Genomic DNA, 19849 nt, shown 5'->3' with positions numbered 1-19849 from the left:
CGACCACTTATTACTTGATCCACTGAATTTGATTTCACAGAACGATATCCAGCAAGCTTGAATGCTTCTATGATCTGAAAGTTGTGGCAAAGATAATAACTTGTTGCTCCCATTCCTCTTTCTTTTCCTGCTTTGCTAGTCTTCCCCTTTAGTCACTTTTGATCAAATCTTTCTTGTGATGTGTGAATCGGTATGCTTCATGCTAACCATCTCAACCGATCAATCGGAGTAAAAGAAACTAATATGGAACTGCTAAACACGGATAAAACACAAGGTAGAAACTAGAAAGTGAGAAAATCCATTAACATCCAAGATTTCATTGAGCAAATCATGGAACATATGCGTACAACTATTGAATCTGCTGAAATTATCGTCCTAATATCAATATTTGTAGTGTACCACAAGTCCAAAATTCAAATACTGAACTGCATAGGATATACTATATTTCACTATATAACAACACAGAACAATTTAGCACTTTCTGCTGGGTTAGCCTCCAACAACCAATCGAGAAGAGAAATAAAAAGAATATAGGAGCTCTCGTTGGATTGGTAGCCGCTCAAATTTCTTCTCAAAAGGAAGGAAACGGCCACCACGAACCGTGGTGTTCATTCTGCGATGAAATCAATAATCTGGATACATGTTCCAAAGTTCAAATTGATCTTAATAGCACCAGGTGCCTCCCCCTTCCCCCCAAAAATATGATTCAAATCCACTCTCATTGCATTCTAAGGAATAAAACAAGATTACCATGGATGGATGGAAGGAAGCACCTTTTAATTGTGGATAAGAGCAACAGCCATTTTTCTTTGGTTCCAAATTGTCGGAATACAGTCTACAGTGATCTTGTTAAAAATTAGTGCATCTTACATGTTTTATTTACTGTTTTACTTATATTTACTGAGTCAAATAATTCAGTTCCTATTTTATAGGAATAGTATCAGCTTAGTTGTTAATTTGGATAGGATTCCTTGCTAGTTGTTAGAGTCTTTTTAGGAGTTGAACGTTAGTGGTTCAGTCTTATTTATATGCTTTGCATATCCTGTTGTGAACCAGAGTTCTAGTGAAAGCACTAACATTCTTCAGTGTTTTATTTCTCCTACAATTTCTTCTTTCCTCTGTTATTTTTTTGTTTTATGGTATCAGAGCCAGGTTGTTGAACTCTGGTTGTTCTTTCTTTCTTCTTGCCTATCAAGTTCGCTTTGTCTTGTTGGAGGAGATCGAAAGTTGTAGAGGAGAAGCTCTTTGTGCAGTATGGAATTGGCAAATGGGGGAAGTAGTTCGAATGCACAGTTTGGTGTTGAAAAGCTTGTAGGGACAAACTACAAGTACTGGAGAATGTGTATGGAGGCTTACCTTCAAGGTCAAGACTTGTGGGATCTTATTGTTGGTGCAGAAGCAGACATTCCAGCAAATACTCCGGAAAATGCAGAACCACGAAGGAAATGGAAGATCAAATGTGGTAAAGCTCTCTTTGCTTTAAGAACTTTAATTGGAAAAGAATTCATCGATCATGTACGTGATGTTAGTTCACCAAAAGAAGTCTGGGAGACACTTGAGAGATTGTTTTCTCAAAGGAATACAGCAAGGTTACAGCTGTTGGAAAATGAATTGGCAATGCTAACACAGGGAGGTATGTCTATTTCTGAATATTTCCTACGAGTTAAAAGCATTTGTGCTGAAATTTCAGAATTAGATCCGGATGAGGAGATCGGCGAAGCAAGAATGCGACGATTTCTTATTCGAGGATTGAAGAAGGAGTACAATCCTTTCGTCACCTCCATTCAAGGTTGGTCAAAGCAACCTTCAGTTGAAGAATTAGAAAATTTGCTTTCCAACCAAGAGGCTTTAGCAAAGCAAATGGCGTTCTCTTCTCAAAGGACAAGAATAAAAGGAAAAACACATCAGCAGGAAACAAGAACAATGAGAAAGGCTCAACAGCAGAAAAGCTACTGATGGCAACTTTGAAAATAGAAGGTGCCATAAATGTGGTAAAATCGGGCACAGCAAGAAAAACTGTAGAGTGAAGATCTCAAAGGCAAATTTTGCCACTGAAAGTGAAGGAAACGAGCAACTCAAATGGGAGCAATGCTTCACCGTTGAAGTAGTTGAAGGGAGGAACGATGGTGCCGTACCAGCTCAAGTTCTGTACAACCACTATAGCTGCAGACAAGAGTGGATCATTGATTCTGGTTGCTCTCATCATGTAACCGGCAATGATTCACTACTTTCAGAGCTACGTCAACATAACGGAGAACGAGTTATTGTTACAGCTGATAACTCGGTATATCCAGTAGCTAAAGAAGGAGTTTTGAAGATTGACGTTAGAGATACACGGGCTATCAAGTTGAACGACGTCTTTCATGTTCCAGGTTTGAAGAGAAATTTAGTTTCAGTCTCCCAAATTACCAATTCCGGAAAATATGTTTTGTTCGGTCCAAATGATGTAAAGGTTCTTGATAACGTAAAGAATATAGCTGCAGATGTTATTCTTGCTGGTGAAAAGAAAGGTTCTTTATTTGTCATGGCTGTAGGGGAAACCTATGTGAAGAAGACAAGTCAAACAAATAGTCCAGCAATTTGGCATGCTCGATTGGGACACTTGGGCTACCAATTGTTGCAGCAAATTTCTTCGAAGAAATTGGTGGATGGCATACCAGCTCTACAGAATATTCATGAAGATGTAGTTTGCCAAGGCTGTCAATATGGCAAATCACATCGTCTTCCATTTCAGAGATCATTGAATCGGAGATCCTCTATATTTGAGCTGGTTCATACCGACTTGATGGGACCAACAAAAACATCAAGTTATAGCAGTTTTCTCTACGCCATGGTGTTCGTAGATGGTTTTTCAAGATATACATGGGTGAAGTTCTTGAAAGAGAAGAGCGAAGCTTTGTCAAAATTTGCTGAGTTTAAAATTGCTGTGGAAAAGGAATTTGGGGTGAAGATTAAGTGTTTACGAAGTGACAACGGAAGCGAGTATATGTCAAATGATTTGTTCAAGTACTGTGATGACAACGGTATTTCAAGACAAATGACATGTCCAAGTACCACTCAACAGAACGGTGTCTCAGAAAGGAAATTAGCTCATCTTGTTTCCATGAGCCTTTCCTGCCTGCACGATAAGAATCTCCCTCGAGAGCTTTGGGCTGATGCAATTCAATGTGCATGCCATGTAATAAATCGTTTGCCTCCATGGCCAGGTAAAGAAAAATCTCCTTTTGAGACTCTATATGATGAAAAGCCAAATGTAAATTACTTTCGGGTATTTGGTTCAATTTGTTATGTTCATATACCAAAATCTAACCGAACTAAACTTGACCCGAAAGCAAAAAGGTGTGTCTTTGTTGGCTATGATTCATATAGAAAAGGATGGAGGTGTATGGATCCTCAAACAAAAAGGTTTGTCACTTCCAGAGATGTTGTGTTTGATGAAGTATCATCATACTATTCTGCCGAGAAAACAAGCAATCAAGAAACCATTCTTGATGGTGATCAAGAACATTTGCAGCTGATTCCAGAGGGTAACCCGCAGGCTTCGAACAATGATGAAATCTCAACTTCAAATACCTCAATTTCAGATGGTAGTGAACAGCAAACTCTTAGGAGATCAACAAGGGAGAAACAACAGCCAAGTTACCTGAAAGACTATGAGGTACAACTGAATAACTGCTCAATTACTTCATGCTTTTTTATAGGAGGATTGGATGAAGAACCAGCAAGCTTTGAAGAAGCCAAAGGTCATCCAAAGTGGGAAGCAGCTATGCAAGAAGAAATTGATGCTTTGAACAAAAACCAGACATGGGAGTTGATGTCGAAGCCAGAGAATTGCGAGCTTATCACTTGCAAATGGGTTTACCGATTGAAGAAAAACTCAGATGGGGTCGTTGATAAGTACAAAGCTCGGCTTGTTGCACGTGGTTTTTCTCAAAGTTATGGACTAGATTATGAGGAGACTTTCAGCCCAGTTGCAAAAATGGTAACAATAAGAACCATTTTCTCTGTTGCAGCATCTAAGAATTGGAAGTTGTGGCAACTTGATGTAAAGAACGCTTTTCTTTACGGAGAATTGGATCGTGATGTTTTTATGGAACAGCCTAAAGGTTATGTCTCTACGCAATATCCTCGTCATGTTTGCTGGTTAAAGAAGGCATTGTATGGTCTTAAACAAGCACCACGTGTTTGGTATGGTAAAGTTGCTCAATACTTTATCTTCTGTGGCTTTAAAGTTTCTGATGCAGATTCAAGTTTGTTTATTAAAATAGAATCAAATATGCACTTGATGGTCTTATTATATGTGGATGACATGATCATTACTGGAAATAATGAAGCTGAGATTTTTAAGTTGAAAAATGAACTCTCTGTTCGATTTGAGATGAAGAATTTGGGAGAAGTTAGCTGTTTTCTTGGTCTTGAAATTGAAAAAACAGATCAAGGATATTTTGTTTCTCAAAAGGCATATGCAAGAAAGTTGTTGCAGCGTTTTGGCATGGGGGAGTCGAAAGAGAAAGCTACTCCAATGGAGCCACATCTCAAATTGATGAAAGATGAAGGAACACTGTTAAAAGATGCTAGAAGTTTTCAGCAGCTTGTTGGTAGTTTAATTTATTTAACTATCACAAGACCTGAGATTGCTTATTCTGTTGGAATTGTATCTCAGTTCATGCAATGTCCAAGAAGTTCACACCTAGATGCAGCAAAAAGAATTCTTCGTTATGTGAAGGGCTCACTTGACCATGGTCTGATGTATAGAAGACATGAAGAATTCGTATTAAGTGGCTTTACCGACGCGGATGTAACACTCCTCAAATATATAAAATTTTCAAGACACGCGAAATATAGAATTTAATTTTTTATTTTTATAATCTTAAATTCTACTTCTATTACGGACTAAAACCTTTGTGATTAATTTTGAGTTACTTCTCTATTTATAAATAATTGGATGTACAATTGGGGAAGTATTAATAATTTTAATGTTATTAATTATTAAAAATAAGTATAATGAAATATTAGTGAAGTAAAAAAAAAAAGGGGGAAAATAAATAAAATAACAAAAACAAAACAAAGGGCTGCATCTAGTAGTACGTATTCCACCTTAAGGAGGAGGCAAAAGGCAGAAGCCTTGTTCAGAAAAGCAACAAAAAGGCAGAAGCCTTATTCGAATAAGCAAAACAAAAACGGAAAGGGAAAAAAAAAAAAAAGGAAGCAACACAAACACAAGCCTACGAAACAGAGGCAGCGGTGCTTACTCATGGAGGCCACGAAAACATTTTAGGGTTCTTTATAAATTACTAATTCTTGAATTCAAGTATATGAAATTCCCTATTGTCAATTATCCTACAATGGTAATAGGTAAGAATCGGATAGTTAATTCCCTTCTTTCTCTATATCAACAATAAATTTCATGTTTACGTGTGAAACTTTAAAATTGATTAAAATACACTGGTTGTTGTAGAATCGATTGTTTTACTGGTGTCAATTGAATTGGGGTCTACGTATTGGCTCGAGAAGTTTTGAGGTGAGTTGATATAACCCTTTACTAAAGTGGTTTAACTCACAAAAGCACGCACACAAGGTGTTTGATGAATTGCATAAAATAGTTAATATATACTTAATGGGAGTAGTAAGTACCTATTAGCTTAGAATTATTATCTAGCTAAAGTTTAGATAATTATTTGGATATATGTGCATAAATTTCAGATTTTTATGTTATTTTTATATGTCATTTTCATGTTGAAAATTCATGAAGGATCAAGAACCTTATAAATACTTTTGAATGTTTATTTCATTCTTATGTCATGCCTTACATTTAAGGATACCAGTATGAGTATGTATAAAAGATTTAGACTTGAAAAGTCACAAGAAGAAGTTTTAGAAAGAAAAGATTTATTCTGAGAAAGGGTCATCGTCCAGGCCTAGGGTCCTGACCAAGGCGTTGACTTCCTGAAACTACTTGTGCCAAAGTAGGGAGCACACGAGCCGAGGGTCTCGTTGCTGAGAATTTACTTAGTCATGCTAAGGTATGAGACATGAGCGCTCAGAACCATGAAGCGAGTGGCACCTCGTGGATTGGGCTTATTCAATCAGGTTGGGATCAAACCCGTGCCGATCACGAGGTGAATGAGACAGAATTAAGTCAGGATAGTTGGAACTCCCAAAGTATAAAGTGAAGTATGTTTTTTTTAAAAGAAAGAAAAAGAAAAGAATTTCTTTTAGAATGTTCATAAACTGCTATTATGCAATTATATAGAATTATTCTTATAAGCTTTATGTTTTACATGCATTTAGAACCTTTGGTCGTAATATATACATTATTAAAGTCTCGCCCCCTATGTTAAGACTCACTGAGTACAATGGATGGTACTGACGTTCTTTTTTGGGAACCTACGTTGGTCTGCGGTACAACGTAGGAACCGGATTTGCAGGCGAGCAGGCTACGAGTTAGGACTTCCTTCTCTTCCAGTGCTATTGGTGAGCTCCGCTTTTGTTCGTGGAGTATTCTTTAGAGTCATCTTTATTTAGTTATTTCTTTATTACTTAGAGAACTGGCCAGGAAATCTCATGTCCTGAGCAGTGCGTCAGTTTATTCGTAGAGGCTTCATAGACATAGTCGTTGGGTTAAGATTCAGATGTTTTTGATAATAACTTAGCAGTATTTCATTGGTTACTATGAATAAAGTTTTGGAGTTAATTTATTTAAATGTTTAAATTAATCAAAAGTATTTGGTTAGAGTATTGCCTTGTTGCATATAAAGTTTGGAGTTATAATAGATTTGATAAGCAGAGATGGTTCGCTCGGTCATGTTTAGTGATCGAGTGCCGGTCCCGGCTTGTTCAGAAAATGGATCGTGACAGCGGACTGGGCTGGAGATGTGAATGATAGACATTCAACTTCGGGATATTGTTTCAGCACCGAGTTAGCCATGGTATCATGGTGCAGTAAAAAGCAATCAGTGGTGGCATTATCTAGCACCGAAGCTGAGTATGTCGCAGCAACTATGGCTGCACAAGAATGTATGTGGTTGAAAAGATTAATAGGAGAGATGTTGCACAAAGTTGATTATGCTGTTCAACTTAGATGTGATAATGAAAGTGCTATCAAGCTTGCGTCGAATCCCATTTTCCATGGTCGGACGAAGCATATTAAGGTTCGTCATCACTACATTCGAGAAAAAGTGCTAGATCAAGAAGTTGTTTTGAAAGGAATTTCTACAAATGAGCAAGTCGCAGATATATTTACAAAGGCTTTGGTAAAGCCTAAGTTTGAATATTTTAGAGCTGCTCTTGGAGTTATTGATCGTAAGTTTGCACTAAGGGGGAGTGTTAAAAATTAGTGCATTCTTACATGTTTTATTTACTGTTTTACTTATGTTTACTAAGTCAAATAATTCAGTTCCTATTTTATAGGAATAGTATCAGCTTAGTTGTTAATTTGGATAGGATTCCTTGCTAGTTGCTAGAGTGAGTTGAACGTTAGTGGTTCTGTCCCTGCTGTAAACCAGAGTTCTAGTGAAAGCAATAACATTCTTCAGTGTTTTATTTCTCCTACAATTTCTTTGACTGCAATTTCATCTTTCCTCTGTTATTTTTTTGTTTTATTGAGAAACATCTTCATTTCTTGTACAACTTCTGGGGATTGGAGTAGAGCTAATATGCTTTTGACATTAATGTGAGTTCTATGTAACTGCAGCAAACAAGGCAGATTACTTACAAAGGAGAACCACGCATTAGTCATTGCTCAAATAACTTCAACTACCACAAATCACTCTATCTAAACACCTATCACTAACGTGAGTGAAAAGCTTAGGGATCTGAAACACCTATCACTAATGCGAGTGAAAAAGCCTGGGGAAATTGCATTAACACTGCCTTCTTCGTTTCAGACTAGTACCATTTGGAGGTCGCTGTTGAAGGTTATGTGAAGGGGAGTAACTAACGTCAGGCACAAACATTGAGCAATCAAATGGATTCTGGTAAGTTTTGGGCCAGTAAAGTCCAGAGGCCGTAGGTGGGGAAGGTACTTGTGGCACTGCCCAAGATGTGTCTGGAACCTGACCCAAGCACTCCTCACCGTCTAGTTCTTCATCTTCAAATCTCAAGATAGACGAACAGTCTGACTCTCCAAGTTTCCCATTATCCGCCTGATAGATTTCAATGCAAGAAGAACTAAATTAGGAGCCACTCTGATTATTGAACTTGATAGTCCATCAAACAGATTATCTATTGATCTAAGCATTCAACTTAAGCAAAGAGGCAAGCGATAGACTGAAAATTCCTTTGGAATTGAAACACAGTTGAAACAGAGCAAAAACCATGTATGAACATAGAACCCAGTCTGCTTGGGATATGCCAGTCTTGTTTGTCCAAGTCAAGTGATGGTGAAACACATGAGCCGCCATTTACAGTCAAAAACATTGTTGTCAAACTCTTCAATAGAATACTGTCACCAACATGAATCCCCACCTTTGACTACAGTCATACTTAGAAAATATATGGTCGGAAATGTTTCTGTATCAACTAAGCACCCATAGAAAAGAATAATGTGATTGACACCTAGAGGCATATTTTTTGTAGCATGAATCACATAAAACAAAATAAAATTTAAAAAAAACACGACATAATAGTTAAAGCTGCTTCTGATTATCACAACCCTAAGCAAGGTTGTTAATCTAGCCACATGCTAATATTGATGCTGCGCCTTGACTGTCTATAACTGTTTATTGAACTCTAATCAAGACTCAGAATTCTAAGCATTTGAGATCCCATGGATTAGTTGGCAAAGTGCAAGTCCACCAATATGGCAATACTTCAACGATCTGCACCCAAGTGTTTGCCATATGACAGGGGACGGGCAAGTTTGTGGCAAAATTCGTCTGTCTAATTAAAAGATTGAATTGGGAGCTAACAATGTCGTTTCCACCTGAAGTGGTCCAACCAACAGATAGTCCAATCACACAGCTCATTTTTTTCCAGTTTCATGACTTCAGATAAAAAGATGTATTTTCTAGGTTCCTTGTTGGGGGGAATACATGTACACAACTTAAACCCTGAAGTACCGAGTATGCACACCACACAACCACACAAGATCAGGGATTTCTCATGTTTAGATGATTAGTCCAGTACAACCAGGTCTAGTGAAGGATATATTAAAAATAAAGATGCTAATTACTAAAATAATAAATAATGAAATAAGATCTAAATCATACCTCAAATGATCAGTCATCCATTGTATGCATACTTCTGATTGAAATGCAGTCCAAGAAATTCATCTAATAGCCATTGTAATATACTACAAACAACAAAAGCTAAGAGTTAAAAACGTACCCTGGATGATCCATCATCCATGTATCCATAATTCTGATTGAAATCGTTCAGGCCAATATATTCATCAAACTGCCATTGCGGAATACTTCCAGCTGCAGAACCTCCAGCAAATGGAGACCTACTAGGAGCAAACTCCCCAACAGCACTTGCCTGGGGAGGTAATACTTTGTCAAATTGAGCATCCAACGATATTGGGGCATTTCGTTTAGAAAGTGAAGCAGACTCTGGCTCTGAAACCTTCTGAATGGACTGCGACGTCCCTGAGGATGATGCACCACCAGGATCAACGGGTTCAAGTCCTACTTTCACTCCAGTCAGCAAAAATCTTTGGTGAGCTGAGACATGAGGATTAGCTGTGTGAATAGCAATATCACATTTTCGGCAAAGTAAAGCCCGATCCTCGAGACAAAAGAAATAGCCAACTGATTCCTGCACAAATAGAATCCTTTTATCAATATTTAAAATAGTAAAACAGTAGTAAAACTGAAGATAAGACATCAATTTATTTTTTAAAATTTTGACAGATAGACAAACATAGGTTATGTACATCTAAAATTATACTGAAGCACAGAAGAGGAGGACTTTCATTAGAAAGTAGCAAAATCTGATAAACATGAGGAAACATTTCTGCTTTGGCTACAAACGAAGTTGCTCGGACACGGATGCGGGGATCCGACATGGGTGCGGATCTAGAGGTCGGATCCTTCGAGATGTAAATTCTAAGATTCGGGGATACGGATCCTATTACGTATACGGGTGCGGGGATTCCGGCTAAAAAAAAATTCAAAAAAATAAAAGTATCTCTAAATTATGAATTTTTTTGTGGAATACTTACATATAGCTTGTAAAGTGGGGATTGCTTTTTTATTCTCAAGCTGTAGATAAGTAAAGGATTGATTTCCTAGATAAGATATGGTATTTTCTTCAAATTTACCCTAGTTTTAGTTCTGATTTCGGGAATCAAATTGTATCTCGTCTCTAATTTTTCCGTCCGTCATGGTCAAAGTACCCAAAATTGTTTGACCAAATCCGGTACAGATTCCATACCCACACCCACTAGTGTCGTGTCGACACGGGTGGAACCTAAATTGCCGTGTCGGAGCAACTTAGCTCCACAAAGGGAAAGGTAAGCAGAAACCTTAGCCAGTCAAATCAACTCTAGAAAAGAAAATGAAATCACTTTTGTTCAGTCAAATGGGTAACTTCTGCTTCATGTGACTGTACAATATCCAACTAACAACCAAAAAATCCTGAAGATGATTAAACATCTGCAATTACTATATAGTAAAAGCTCAGTAATGTTCATGATTTTATATGATGAGCACATGATCTTCTCTCAAAGAGAAGTTACAGGAGCAAATGTTTGCATGAGCATTACATATCCCAACAGGCTCATCTAATCGTATGCGATCCTAAACTTTCAACCATCAATTGAGCTTCTGTATGTTTTTCTTAACATGGAGTTATATCCCCTTTAGAGAAGAGTTTTTTTTCTCTTTTCCTTTTATTTAGATATTTTGAGAAGTGCATTCCCCAAGAGCTCTTGGTTGCAAAAGCTAACCATAGTTTTCCGTCTATAAATATTCATATTTATGAACCGGAAAACAGGTTATGCCCAGACTCCAGATTAATGTTTCTGTTTCTTACTTTCTTAATATCTCGCCAAAGGGACTGCCAAATAAACAAAACAGATACGCCATAGTTCAACACTAAGAAGCTCTAGATAAGCTCTCCAAATGCCATATGCAAACCGTATCCTACATTAAATTCCACAATCAGCATTAGGTGGAACCATAACTAATCAAGATGGCAGAAAATTGTTTAGACCTACATATGCCTATTAGTGCACAACATCTGGAGGATCGCCCTAACCACTCCCTGGCAGGTCGCGGGAAAGAATACCCCGGATCTCCTTTCTTTATTTTGTTCTTTCTCTTACTTTTTTTCTTTTCTATTTTATGACGATGTTGTCGGAGCCAGCTTGTGCACACCCAGTGGCGGAGCCACATTCAACTAAGGGGTGTCAATCGACACCCATTCGCCGGAAAATTTACACTATAATGCTATATAATTTTTTTTATTTCATGTATATTTATTATACGTCGACTCCCCTTGACTTTTTGATGTATCAAATTTTTTATATTATGACACTCCTTGATGAAAACCGTGGCTCCGCCACTGTGCGCACCTCGACTATTCCACCGGATACCGGATACCTTCCACCGGTAGAGGTACCGGGTAACTATGCTAACCTTACAGTTTTCAACTACAACTATATGAACGAACAAAATTAGATTGGTACCTAGATATTAACTTTACTAATATGTTTCCAGAAAACAAAAAATTAGAAGATAGTGCAGCAGCAATCACAATTTAAGACTTATATAATTAATAGTAGTATCAATCAATCCAAACATCACTGTCCTCTGCGTCATAAAAGCTACTAATAAACAAATATCCGTATTTCCATTAAACTACTCTATTTTAAACGGAATATATTTGTAAAAATAAGTCAAAATCAGGGAAGTATCTATGATTAATTGATGCTACAAAACGAATACAAATCAAAATAACAGATGTTGAATCCTGTAGAGCCGCCGAATTACAATATCCACAGAATCCGTTTAATCCACAATACCAAACTGTGAAAAGTGGATATAAAACAAAATTAAAATCACAAGATTGAGTAAATACATGATGAAAACGGAAAGGTGAATATTACCTGGCAGATGTCACATTTAGGCATGGAAGAAGAAGAGCCAGAGAGAGGAACTCTCTGGTGCTTACTAGCCAGCTTATTAGCAGCGTGAACCTTCTCATCACAGGACCAGCAGAGCGCCGCCTCGTCGGCGCAGCACAAGACGTTCGCCTCCGCAACCTCACAAACGTTACACTGAATCTTCATTACCTCTTTCTGTTCAGAAAACTAGAAAGATCTATGCTAAGTAGTGACAAAAAATGAAAAGATCTGCAGCTGCAGCTGCAGCAGCAGCAGCAAGTGGGTTTTACAAGGGGGGCCTAGGTGGTGGGTTTAGGCAGTAAATGAAAACCGAATAACGGTGAGAATACCTCTACAGAAGTAGGCAACTGGAATTTTGGATTTCTTAGTATTTGTATGGTTGCTTTGGGAAAAAAGAAATGGCTGTTTTTGAGAGAACGTGTCGGGTTTAGGCTGGTGACCCGCTGAGCTGGAGTTGTAAGGAGATTTTATAGTGTCACATGATTTTTGTAACCCAAGTGTTTGGTTTTAATTTGGGGTTTTGATATAAATATCATCCTCTAGCAACAATAATGTCCATTAAAGTATTTTTATCTCTGACATCTTTATATAAAATCCAAACAATTTGAAAGTTTTGTTCTTTTTCGGAACTTAAAACAAAAATTGCAAGTTTATAATGTCTGACTTAATAGTCAATCATTGCAATAACAGGGTTGTGCGTGTTTGACATAAGAAGTTGTGGACTTGGGTTTGACAGGTCGAGGTTTTGGTTTCCTTTAATTTTAAAAGTTAAATTTAATTTTGAAATATATGTTCCTGATGAAATTGACGATGAGTCTTCTTCTTTCTATATATTCGTCATAATCACCATTTTCCTATTAAACATAATCCAAAAAACTTTGAAACAGTTTATAATGGTAAGGAGATATTATTAACTTAAAATCTCTCGACTCAAACATAGTATAGAAGTCTCATTTGTTTGTCACTCTCTACATCCTAACAAATTGTGCTAATGGTATCAACTTGCTCATATAATATCTGCAATTCTCCTTTCTAAAGGGACTCGATTCTTTGCGTGTGGAGGGCGATAGCTTTGATGAGGCCGACACGCAATTTAGTGCGCCAACCTGAATACCTAGTTGCTTTTTACTGATACTATTCAATAGCATCCTACTTTAAATTAATGACCCTTCACTCGCTTGCGTGTGATTGTCAGAAGCAATGAATTCATTTTTTCCTTACCAAGAGTTAGTAGCATGACGGAACAAAAATGTTACCGATATTCTTACACTGCTAATCTTCCTTTTAGTTCTCTTAAAAATTTATCCAAAACATTTTTTGTTGCATCAGTAAGACCTTCAACGCCATTTGACATTTGAGAAGGTACTTTTTCCCCTTTTTTTTCGAAAACTTACTGCTTGTTTGGATGGTTGTTAATGTCGTTACGTGACGACAAAAAGTACAACAATAACAACCCAGTATAATCCCACTTAGTGGGGTCTAGGGAAGGTAGTGTGTACGCAGACCTTACCCCCTACCCTGGGGTAGAGAGGCTGTTTCCAAAATAGAAACCCGACATCCTTCCCTCCAAGAACTTCCCACCTTGCTTTTGGGGAGACTCGAACTCACAACCTCTTGGTTGGAAGTGGAGGTTGCTTACCATCAGAGCAACCCCTCTTGTTAAACAAAAAAGTGTCACTACAATATGATACATTATAAGGACGACATTATCATACATTATGAAACGATACGTGATAAATGACTTAAATAAGTTTAGAGAAGAAAAATCTGAACCAAACAGAATGCTTGTTTTTCAAATATGCCAGCGGCTATGCATTATATCACTTTTTACCTTCAACGCCAGAAAATTATTAGAGCAAATTTCTAGTGCTCAAGCTTCCTCTGACTCTTTTGAACAAACAATACATATTTTAGATTACAGATAAAACTAATCCAACAATAAGGATATAGCCCACAAACTACACAAGCTCCATTGTAACTACACCAGAAGATTTCCTATCGGTTTAGTGTGTGTGTGAGAGATAAACCTCATAACACTTCCATAAGGAGGAATCGCCTCTATCGCCTCAATGTTCATACTATGACAATGTCTTCAGGCTATAATTCAACCTGAAACTACCTCTCTTGCATGATTTTGAAGGGTGATCCACAGTTTCTTCCTCTTTTGTGCTTTATTAAGAAGTGACAGGGTTTGCTGGAGTAACAACTCTAGAGGGCAAAAGCCTAGGGTACAACCATCTTTCCTGCAGATGAGCTGTGAAAGGGTAAAACTACCACATCTAGCATTGTGCACTAGCACAAACGGTTGCAACAGTTAACAGGGAGAACCTGCAAAACTGTTACACCATCATGCAAACAATTATAAGAACTCAATCTGTATGTATGCATTGTCATGATATCAAGTGAGATGGCAAAAAAACTTTCAATGTTGGAGCATTGGAAGAGAGTTCAATGATATCCCCATGCTGAACAGAGTGGACAAGATGAGAGCCATCAATATAAATCAGCCCTTCTTTGCAATACCAGGCGATATCCATCAACTCCTCAGGCTTCACAATGCCGTGCATCAGGCTATTGTAAGCTCCGGGAGCAATGGGTTCTCTCACTATATACTGGAGATCTTTGGATAAAATTGGCATTGCAAATCCACCTGCTGAAAGCATTGCAGCTGTTGACCCAGCAGCTGTTGACACTCTAAGTCCACTTGATCTGCAATGCACCAGAGAAGAACAAGACTGCTCCTCTTTCTTTGTTCTATGAAGAGAAAACATCATTAAGAACCTTTCCAAAGCAGCATAAATGAGAAGTATGCTTCATATGCTACAGCAAATAAAACATTTACCTGAATGAGAATCGGGAAACTGTAGCAGGACAAGGATGAGCAATCAAAACATCATTAAGTGCGTAAGGTGACAGTTGCTTTGAGTTGAGAGTGACTGACATCCTTGAGACTTCAGAAGGTCTAACACGACTTTCAAGGATGTCATCTATTATCTGCAACAGAAGACTAATAGTTAAGACCTTGAGCAGCTTTTAAAAATTAAGCCCCCCATCCCCTACAGTGAAAAAATATCGTTAAGCAGGAGTTGTGGCAGCATGAAAATGAAAAAGCTATGTTCCTACCTGAAAGTGAGTTTGCTTTCTCTGAGCATGAATGATTAATTCGTGTTGGGAGTCACCCCTTTTATATACATTAACTCCACATCAGAAGAAACTAACAATACCCAAGCTGAAGCAAGTCACTGTAAAAAGAGAAATCTTGGCAGCTTACTCTCCTACTAAAACTAAAACACGACCATGATACAACTAGAAGATATGTAGGAACATCATTGTGTTGAAGCAGACTGTTTCATGTGTTTTGGAACAACTATTTCCGCGTTTGATCCCCATGCACGTTACTCTGTGGTATTCTGAATAAACAACTTTCTATGCTCCAGGTTTGCAGGTTACTGACATAATGACTGCATGTGTGAATACTTAGTTAGACCCCGTTTGGACTTTGGATTAGCTGATTCGAAGTAGTTGATCAGCATTAGGTGTTGAAAAGCACTTTTAAGTGCTGAAACTGATTTAATAAATAAGCAGTTACGTGTTTGGGTACAAGTGCTGAAATTGATAATAAGTTGCTGCAGTATTTGATAAAAAAGTGCTGATAAGCTCTTTTTCTGTTAGATAACTTAAATAACCTTAGAACTGTTTACACTTATAAGGGCGTAATTTCTTCAAAATTTTAGATTCCACATCGATTCAAATACAAAATATTCTATTTTATTTTAAATACAATTGTGCTTAGATAAGATAATTTTTATGATAAATATAATTTATTTTATGATAAGCATATAATCATAAGTTATAATAATTAATAAATTGACAAAAGTTTCTCATTAAAAAATAAACCTAAATAGGACAAATTATTTGAAGAGAAACAAACATTGTCTTCATCACCACAACACTTAGAGAGCAGTACACCAAAAATTTGATATGTCCTCATTTATTACATACAATTCAAAGATTAATACACAATCACATAGATATAAGTATGCAAAAGAATAGAGAATTTTCTTATCTTAAATAGTCAATGAGAAATGCAGACTTGAAGAGGTGGGGGGGGTGGGGAGCGGGGTTTAGGTTGAATACTTGAGGCAGTGAGTATTGATGTAGGAGTTTTGTTCTAAAAAGAAATTTAAGGATAAAATAGTAAAAATCTTGGTCAAACTTAAAGTGCTTATAAGCTAAAAATTCATAAGCTTAGAGTGACCAGCTTATGGCTTTTGACTTATTTTTTATTTATAAGCACTTTTAACTTTACCAAACGCGTAGATAAGCCAAAAAATGCTTATAAGCTAGTTTGACCAGCTTATAAGCTTAGCCAAACACCCTCTTAGTCCAAAAGATGATCCATAGACATAGTTTTTGAAGGCCAGTAGTTTACTTCAATCTTTAGTTTCTTCCCAAGAGATCCCCTACTGTAGTTCAAAGAAATAATCTTTCACCGGTAGTAAGCTTTCTTAGCTAGTGGTACGAAAATGGGAATGTAGAGAACAAAAAGTAACTTTTTGCTCTTTTAAAAGTGTGATCCAGTATGAGAGAATCTTAAACCAAATAAGGACAAAGTAATTGAACGTGATATAATCCCAGACAGTTCCATAAAATCATCCATGCACACAGAAAAGAATATAAATATAACAAGTCACCCTACACCTCAAGGTAATGGGCTCTGCTTTGCCACTAGAGTCAAGTCTCACTGGCGATAGCAAGAGTAACTAAAAACAAACTTTAGGCACCACAATGACCAGAAAACCAACCATCTCCCCAGCACCTTATAATTATATCAATAAGCATACACTTGAATTTACTCTGACGTGTTAATATTCAATAGTATTTTAGCACATTAAACTAATCACGGGCAATCATACAAAGTCATTAGTATATTTATGAGAAATCTTAAATAATAAGTAACAATATCTCACTTGTTCAAAGTTCTTGACAGTTGCCGCACAAAGAAATCCTGTACTCCTTGAAGCGTCAAATTCTTCACTGTATTCTTCAACCTAAACCACATAAAAAGTGACAAAGTGACTTGCAATAGAAGTCATCGTAGACGGAACTGAATATGGATTGTGAAGAAATTGATAGCCACAAACCATTAAAAGTTGCAGAATGAGCTAACCTCTTTTGCTTGAGTTGGGTCAGAATTTACGCCTAGAACAGGAATCGAATTATCCACAAAATGGCTTGCCTGCAATAATGTACCATCTCCTCCTATTGTAACTACTAAATCTACACCACGGATCGGCTGAGATAGATTAAAACGATAAACAGCTTCCCAGTCAACAAGCTTTTTCCTCAAAATACTCTGACAGAAGTTTATAGCCTCCTTGTGAACCAGACGTCTATTGTCTAGATATTTTAATACCTGCAATAACTTCATGCGAAGAAGTCTCACCCTACTGAAGCATCAGACTTTATGAATTGAGGCATACGCCAGTCATTAGGGACTTCAAATATTTGTCAAATAACATGTAAAAAAGACTGTCATGTTCAAAATGATTGGAATGCAAATCATCTGCTAGTTATTATTGGTCAAAGAGTCTCAAGAGTTGAGAGCTATTCTAAATTCAATAACGTATTACCTGGTCATTTCAAGACATGGACTACCAGAATCAACCTGATGTTACCAGTCAGTTGCCTGTATACTTCAAAGTTTCAAGCTTTTACACGTAATTAATTATGCAAGTAACAATCGATAAATTAACTAGAAGCACCAGTTTCAAACAAGACCGAATGGCGTTCTTCTAGTTCTGCTTTCTTGCGTTTGAGACTTTTTAGAAAATCTTGACTTTCTAGGGATTTGTTTATTACCCAATTTTTAATTAAACAAAGTCAAACAGACCAAAACAAATGCAACTTTTCAAGTCACTTTAAACACCCTTCGTCACTAGGCTACCTCTCTCAATTGCATCAAGGAGTTCAACATTTAATATGTATGTATAAAAAGTAAAGTTTGACATGTATCCATAGGCGAGGGGTGTTCAATTGACCACCCTTTGAACACCCCTAGCTCCGCCGCTGAACCCAAAACAACAAGAGCAGGCAAGCTGCGTCCATTGCCTCAACTACTACGAATGCATATAGTAAAGAAGAGCTCTACGGAATCACCACCAGCAGGTACATAAGTTTGAATGAAGAAATAAGCATATAACTGGCTTTGACATATTATCAAACACTTAAAATACACATACTATATAGAACGAGTTAACGCACAAACCTGCTGACTTTTCTCGAGATTTTAACAAATGTAGCAACAACAGAGAAAGAAAAGACGGTAAATATCAAGTTGCTTTAACTATGTGAGATTACCTTAGGGTTTCTGAAATGAAAATTGTTCTCTGATTGGTTTGTCGGTAACACATCGAAAGGCTTTAATAAAAGCAACAACCGTCTCCTCGCCATTGTGAATTTGTTTCCTTCTTCCCCTTGCTTCCGGTGATTAACGTGTAAATCAGCGGACCAAAGTCGCGGAGAGTTGTGAAGTGAAGCTGCCTATACCATGCGAAAAGGATCCGAATTTAATAACGGCTCGTTTCACTATTTCCCTGTTTCCGGAATTGCCCGGCGAAATTAGCGTCTTAGAATATCACCTAACGTTTGTTTATAGCGGCAAAGTCATAACTAACAACCTGTCTGTTTGGCCAAGTTTTTTTGGGGCCAAAAGTACTTTTTTTTTCAAAAGTATTTTTAGCAAAAAATTGAGGTGTTTGGTCAAGCTTTTGGAAGGAAAAAAAATGCTTTTGAGGAGAAATAGAAGTAGAAAAAAGTAGCTTCTCTCCAAAAGCATTTTTCTAAGAAGCACTTTTAAGAAAAATATATTTAGAAGCAGTTTTCAAAAGCTTGGTCAAACACTAATTACTGCTCAAAAGTAATTTTTTAATTAACTAGTTTCTCGTCACGTGCGTTGCACATGTATACCTGTCGAGTGATGTCGTACACGAATTATATATGTAACTTGTTTGTGATGTGTTGAACATGTATACCTTGTGAATGATCGATGTAGATCGTCATATTGTAACTTGTTTGTCGAAGTAAAAAGTATTGGGTAGCATTTAAACCTACAAAAATAAATAATCAAAATTTAATTAGATACATGCGAGTTTTTTCTTGCTTTGATTTTGCTTGGTACAAACATGTAATGAAGCATATCACATCTAATACTTCCTTATAGACGATATTCCTAGTGTGTTTTGTTTTCGATTGGTCTGTGAAGATGATTGGCTAAAATTTAGACCTACAAAAGCAAACAATTAAAGTTTAATAGGTACATGTGATATTTTTAACTTATTTCGATTTATTTTGTACAAATATGTTATAAAACATATATTATAGATAAAACAACATGAATTAAAAATCAATACACCTCTTTTTTATTATGAAATAGGAAAAGATTTTTTCAATGCATCTCACCTCTCTTCTTAATCAACATTCTTTATGCTACAGTTGCCCCAAGTTGTACTATCTTTTATAACGTCCATATTTTTGCAAAAAGAATATTATGACTCATTTTTATTTATAATGTCTTTAATCTTCCCAGGAACTAATAATATGAATCCTATCATAAACACTAATAAATTCATTTGATTTTATTACACACATATAAGATCGGCTATCTTTATTTTTTGACTTTTTTCATTACCTTGTACGTGGTATTCGTGGAGTCCTTTATTTTCTGTCTTCATGGTAATATGCATGTATGTTAGTTTAATTTATGTTAAAATGTATTATTCA

At 36.8% G+C, this 19849-nt stretch overlaps 2 protein-coding genes and 1 long non-coding RNA gene across 5 annotated transcripts; 1 reads left to right on the top strand and 2 right to left on the bottom strand.

Annotated features, from left to right (window-relative positions):
- Window positions 1-5024: 5024 nt before the first annotated feature.
- Window positions 5025-6820, top strand: LOC104214552 (uncharacterized). Its single transcript, XR_707944.2, has 3 exons — window positions 5025-5355; window positions 5459-5521; window positions 6414-6820. It is a non-coding gene; the product is annotated as an uncharacterized lncRNA (long non-coding RNA).
- An 825-nt stretch (window positions 6821-7645) lies between these two features.
- Window positions 7646-12563, bottom strand: LOC104214551 (B-box zinc finger protein 22). The gene is made up of 3 exons (XM_009764241.2): window positions 12050-12563; window positions 9328-9756; window positions 7646-8144 (listed from the first exon to the last, which is right to left on the bottom strand). Exons 1-3 carry the CDS (start codon window positions 12230-12232, stop codon window positions 7863-7865), a joined length of 894 nt encoding a protein of 297 aa, XP_009762543.1. The 5' UTR covers window positions 12233-12563; the 3' UTR covers window positions 7646-7862.
- A 1289-nt stretch (window positions 12564-13852) lies between these two features.
- Window positions 13853-18688, bottom strand: LOC104214553 (NADH kinase). 3 transcript variants are annotated; one of them, XM_009764244.2, is made up of 5 exons: window positions 18428-18688; window positions 17238-17514; window positions 17038-17118; window positions 14910-15061; window positions 13853-14821 (listed from the first exon to the last, which is right to left on the bottom strand). In XM_009764244.2, the coding sequence occupies exons 1-5, from the start codon at window positions 18478-18480 to the stop codon at window positions 14458-14460; spliced, it is 927 nt and encodes a 308-aa protein (XP_009762546.1). In that variant the 5' UTR covers window positions 18481-18688; the 3' UTR covers window positions 13853-14457. The 3 variants fall into 3 exon arrangements, with proteins under 3 accessions (XP_009762546.1, XP_009762544.1, XP_009762545.1); XM_009764242.2 differs by having other exon boundaries at window positions 17238-17492; XM_009764243.2 differs by having other exon boundaries at window positions 17238-17483.
- Between the last annotated feature and the right edge of the window lie 1161 nt (window positions 18689-19849).

This window comes from Nicotiana sylvestris, chromosome 7 (assembly GCF_000393655.2).
Source record: "Nicotiana sylvestris chromosome 7, ASM39365v2, whole genome shotgun sequence".
Lineage (NCBI taxonomy): Eukaryota > Viridiplantae > Streptophyta > Magnoliopsida > Solanales > Solanaceae > Nicotiana > Nicotiana sylvestris.
The sequence above is the reverse complement of the archived record's forward strand: the minus strand, read 5'-3'. Positions and strand labels throughout refer to the sequence as shown.

Bases quoted from the DNA above. Each gene is read 5' to 3' on its own strand.
- LOC104214551 (XM_009764241.2), bottom strand. From the start codon at position 12,232: ATGAAGATTCAGTGTAACGTTTGTGAGGTTGCGGAGGCGAACGTCTTG. The intron at 9,757-12,049 runs GTAATATTCACC...CTATTTGTGCAG, and splicing joins CTAAATGTGACATCTGCCAG to GAATCAGTTGGCTATTTCTT. The intron at 8,145-9,327 runs GTACGTTTTTAA...GAAATCTATCAG, and splicing joins TGGATGATGGATCATCCAGG to GCGGATAATGGGAAACTTGG.
- LOC104214553 (XM_009764242.2), bottom strand. From the start codon at position 18,520: ATGGCGAGGAGACGGTTGTTGCTTTTATTAAAGCCTTTCGATGTGTTA. The intron at 17,493-18,427 runs GTAATCTCACAT...CTTCGCATGAAG, and splicing joins TTCATTTCAGAAACCCTAAG to TTATTGCAGGTATTAAAATA. The intron at 15,062-17,037 runs GTGAGATATTGT...CTTCTGTTGCAG, and splicing joins CTGTCAAGAACTTTGAACAA to ATAATAGATGACATCCTTGA.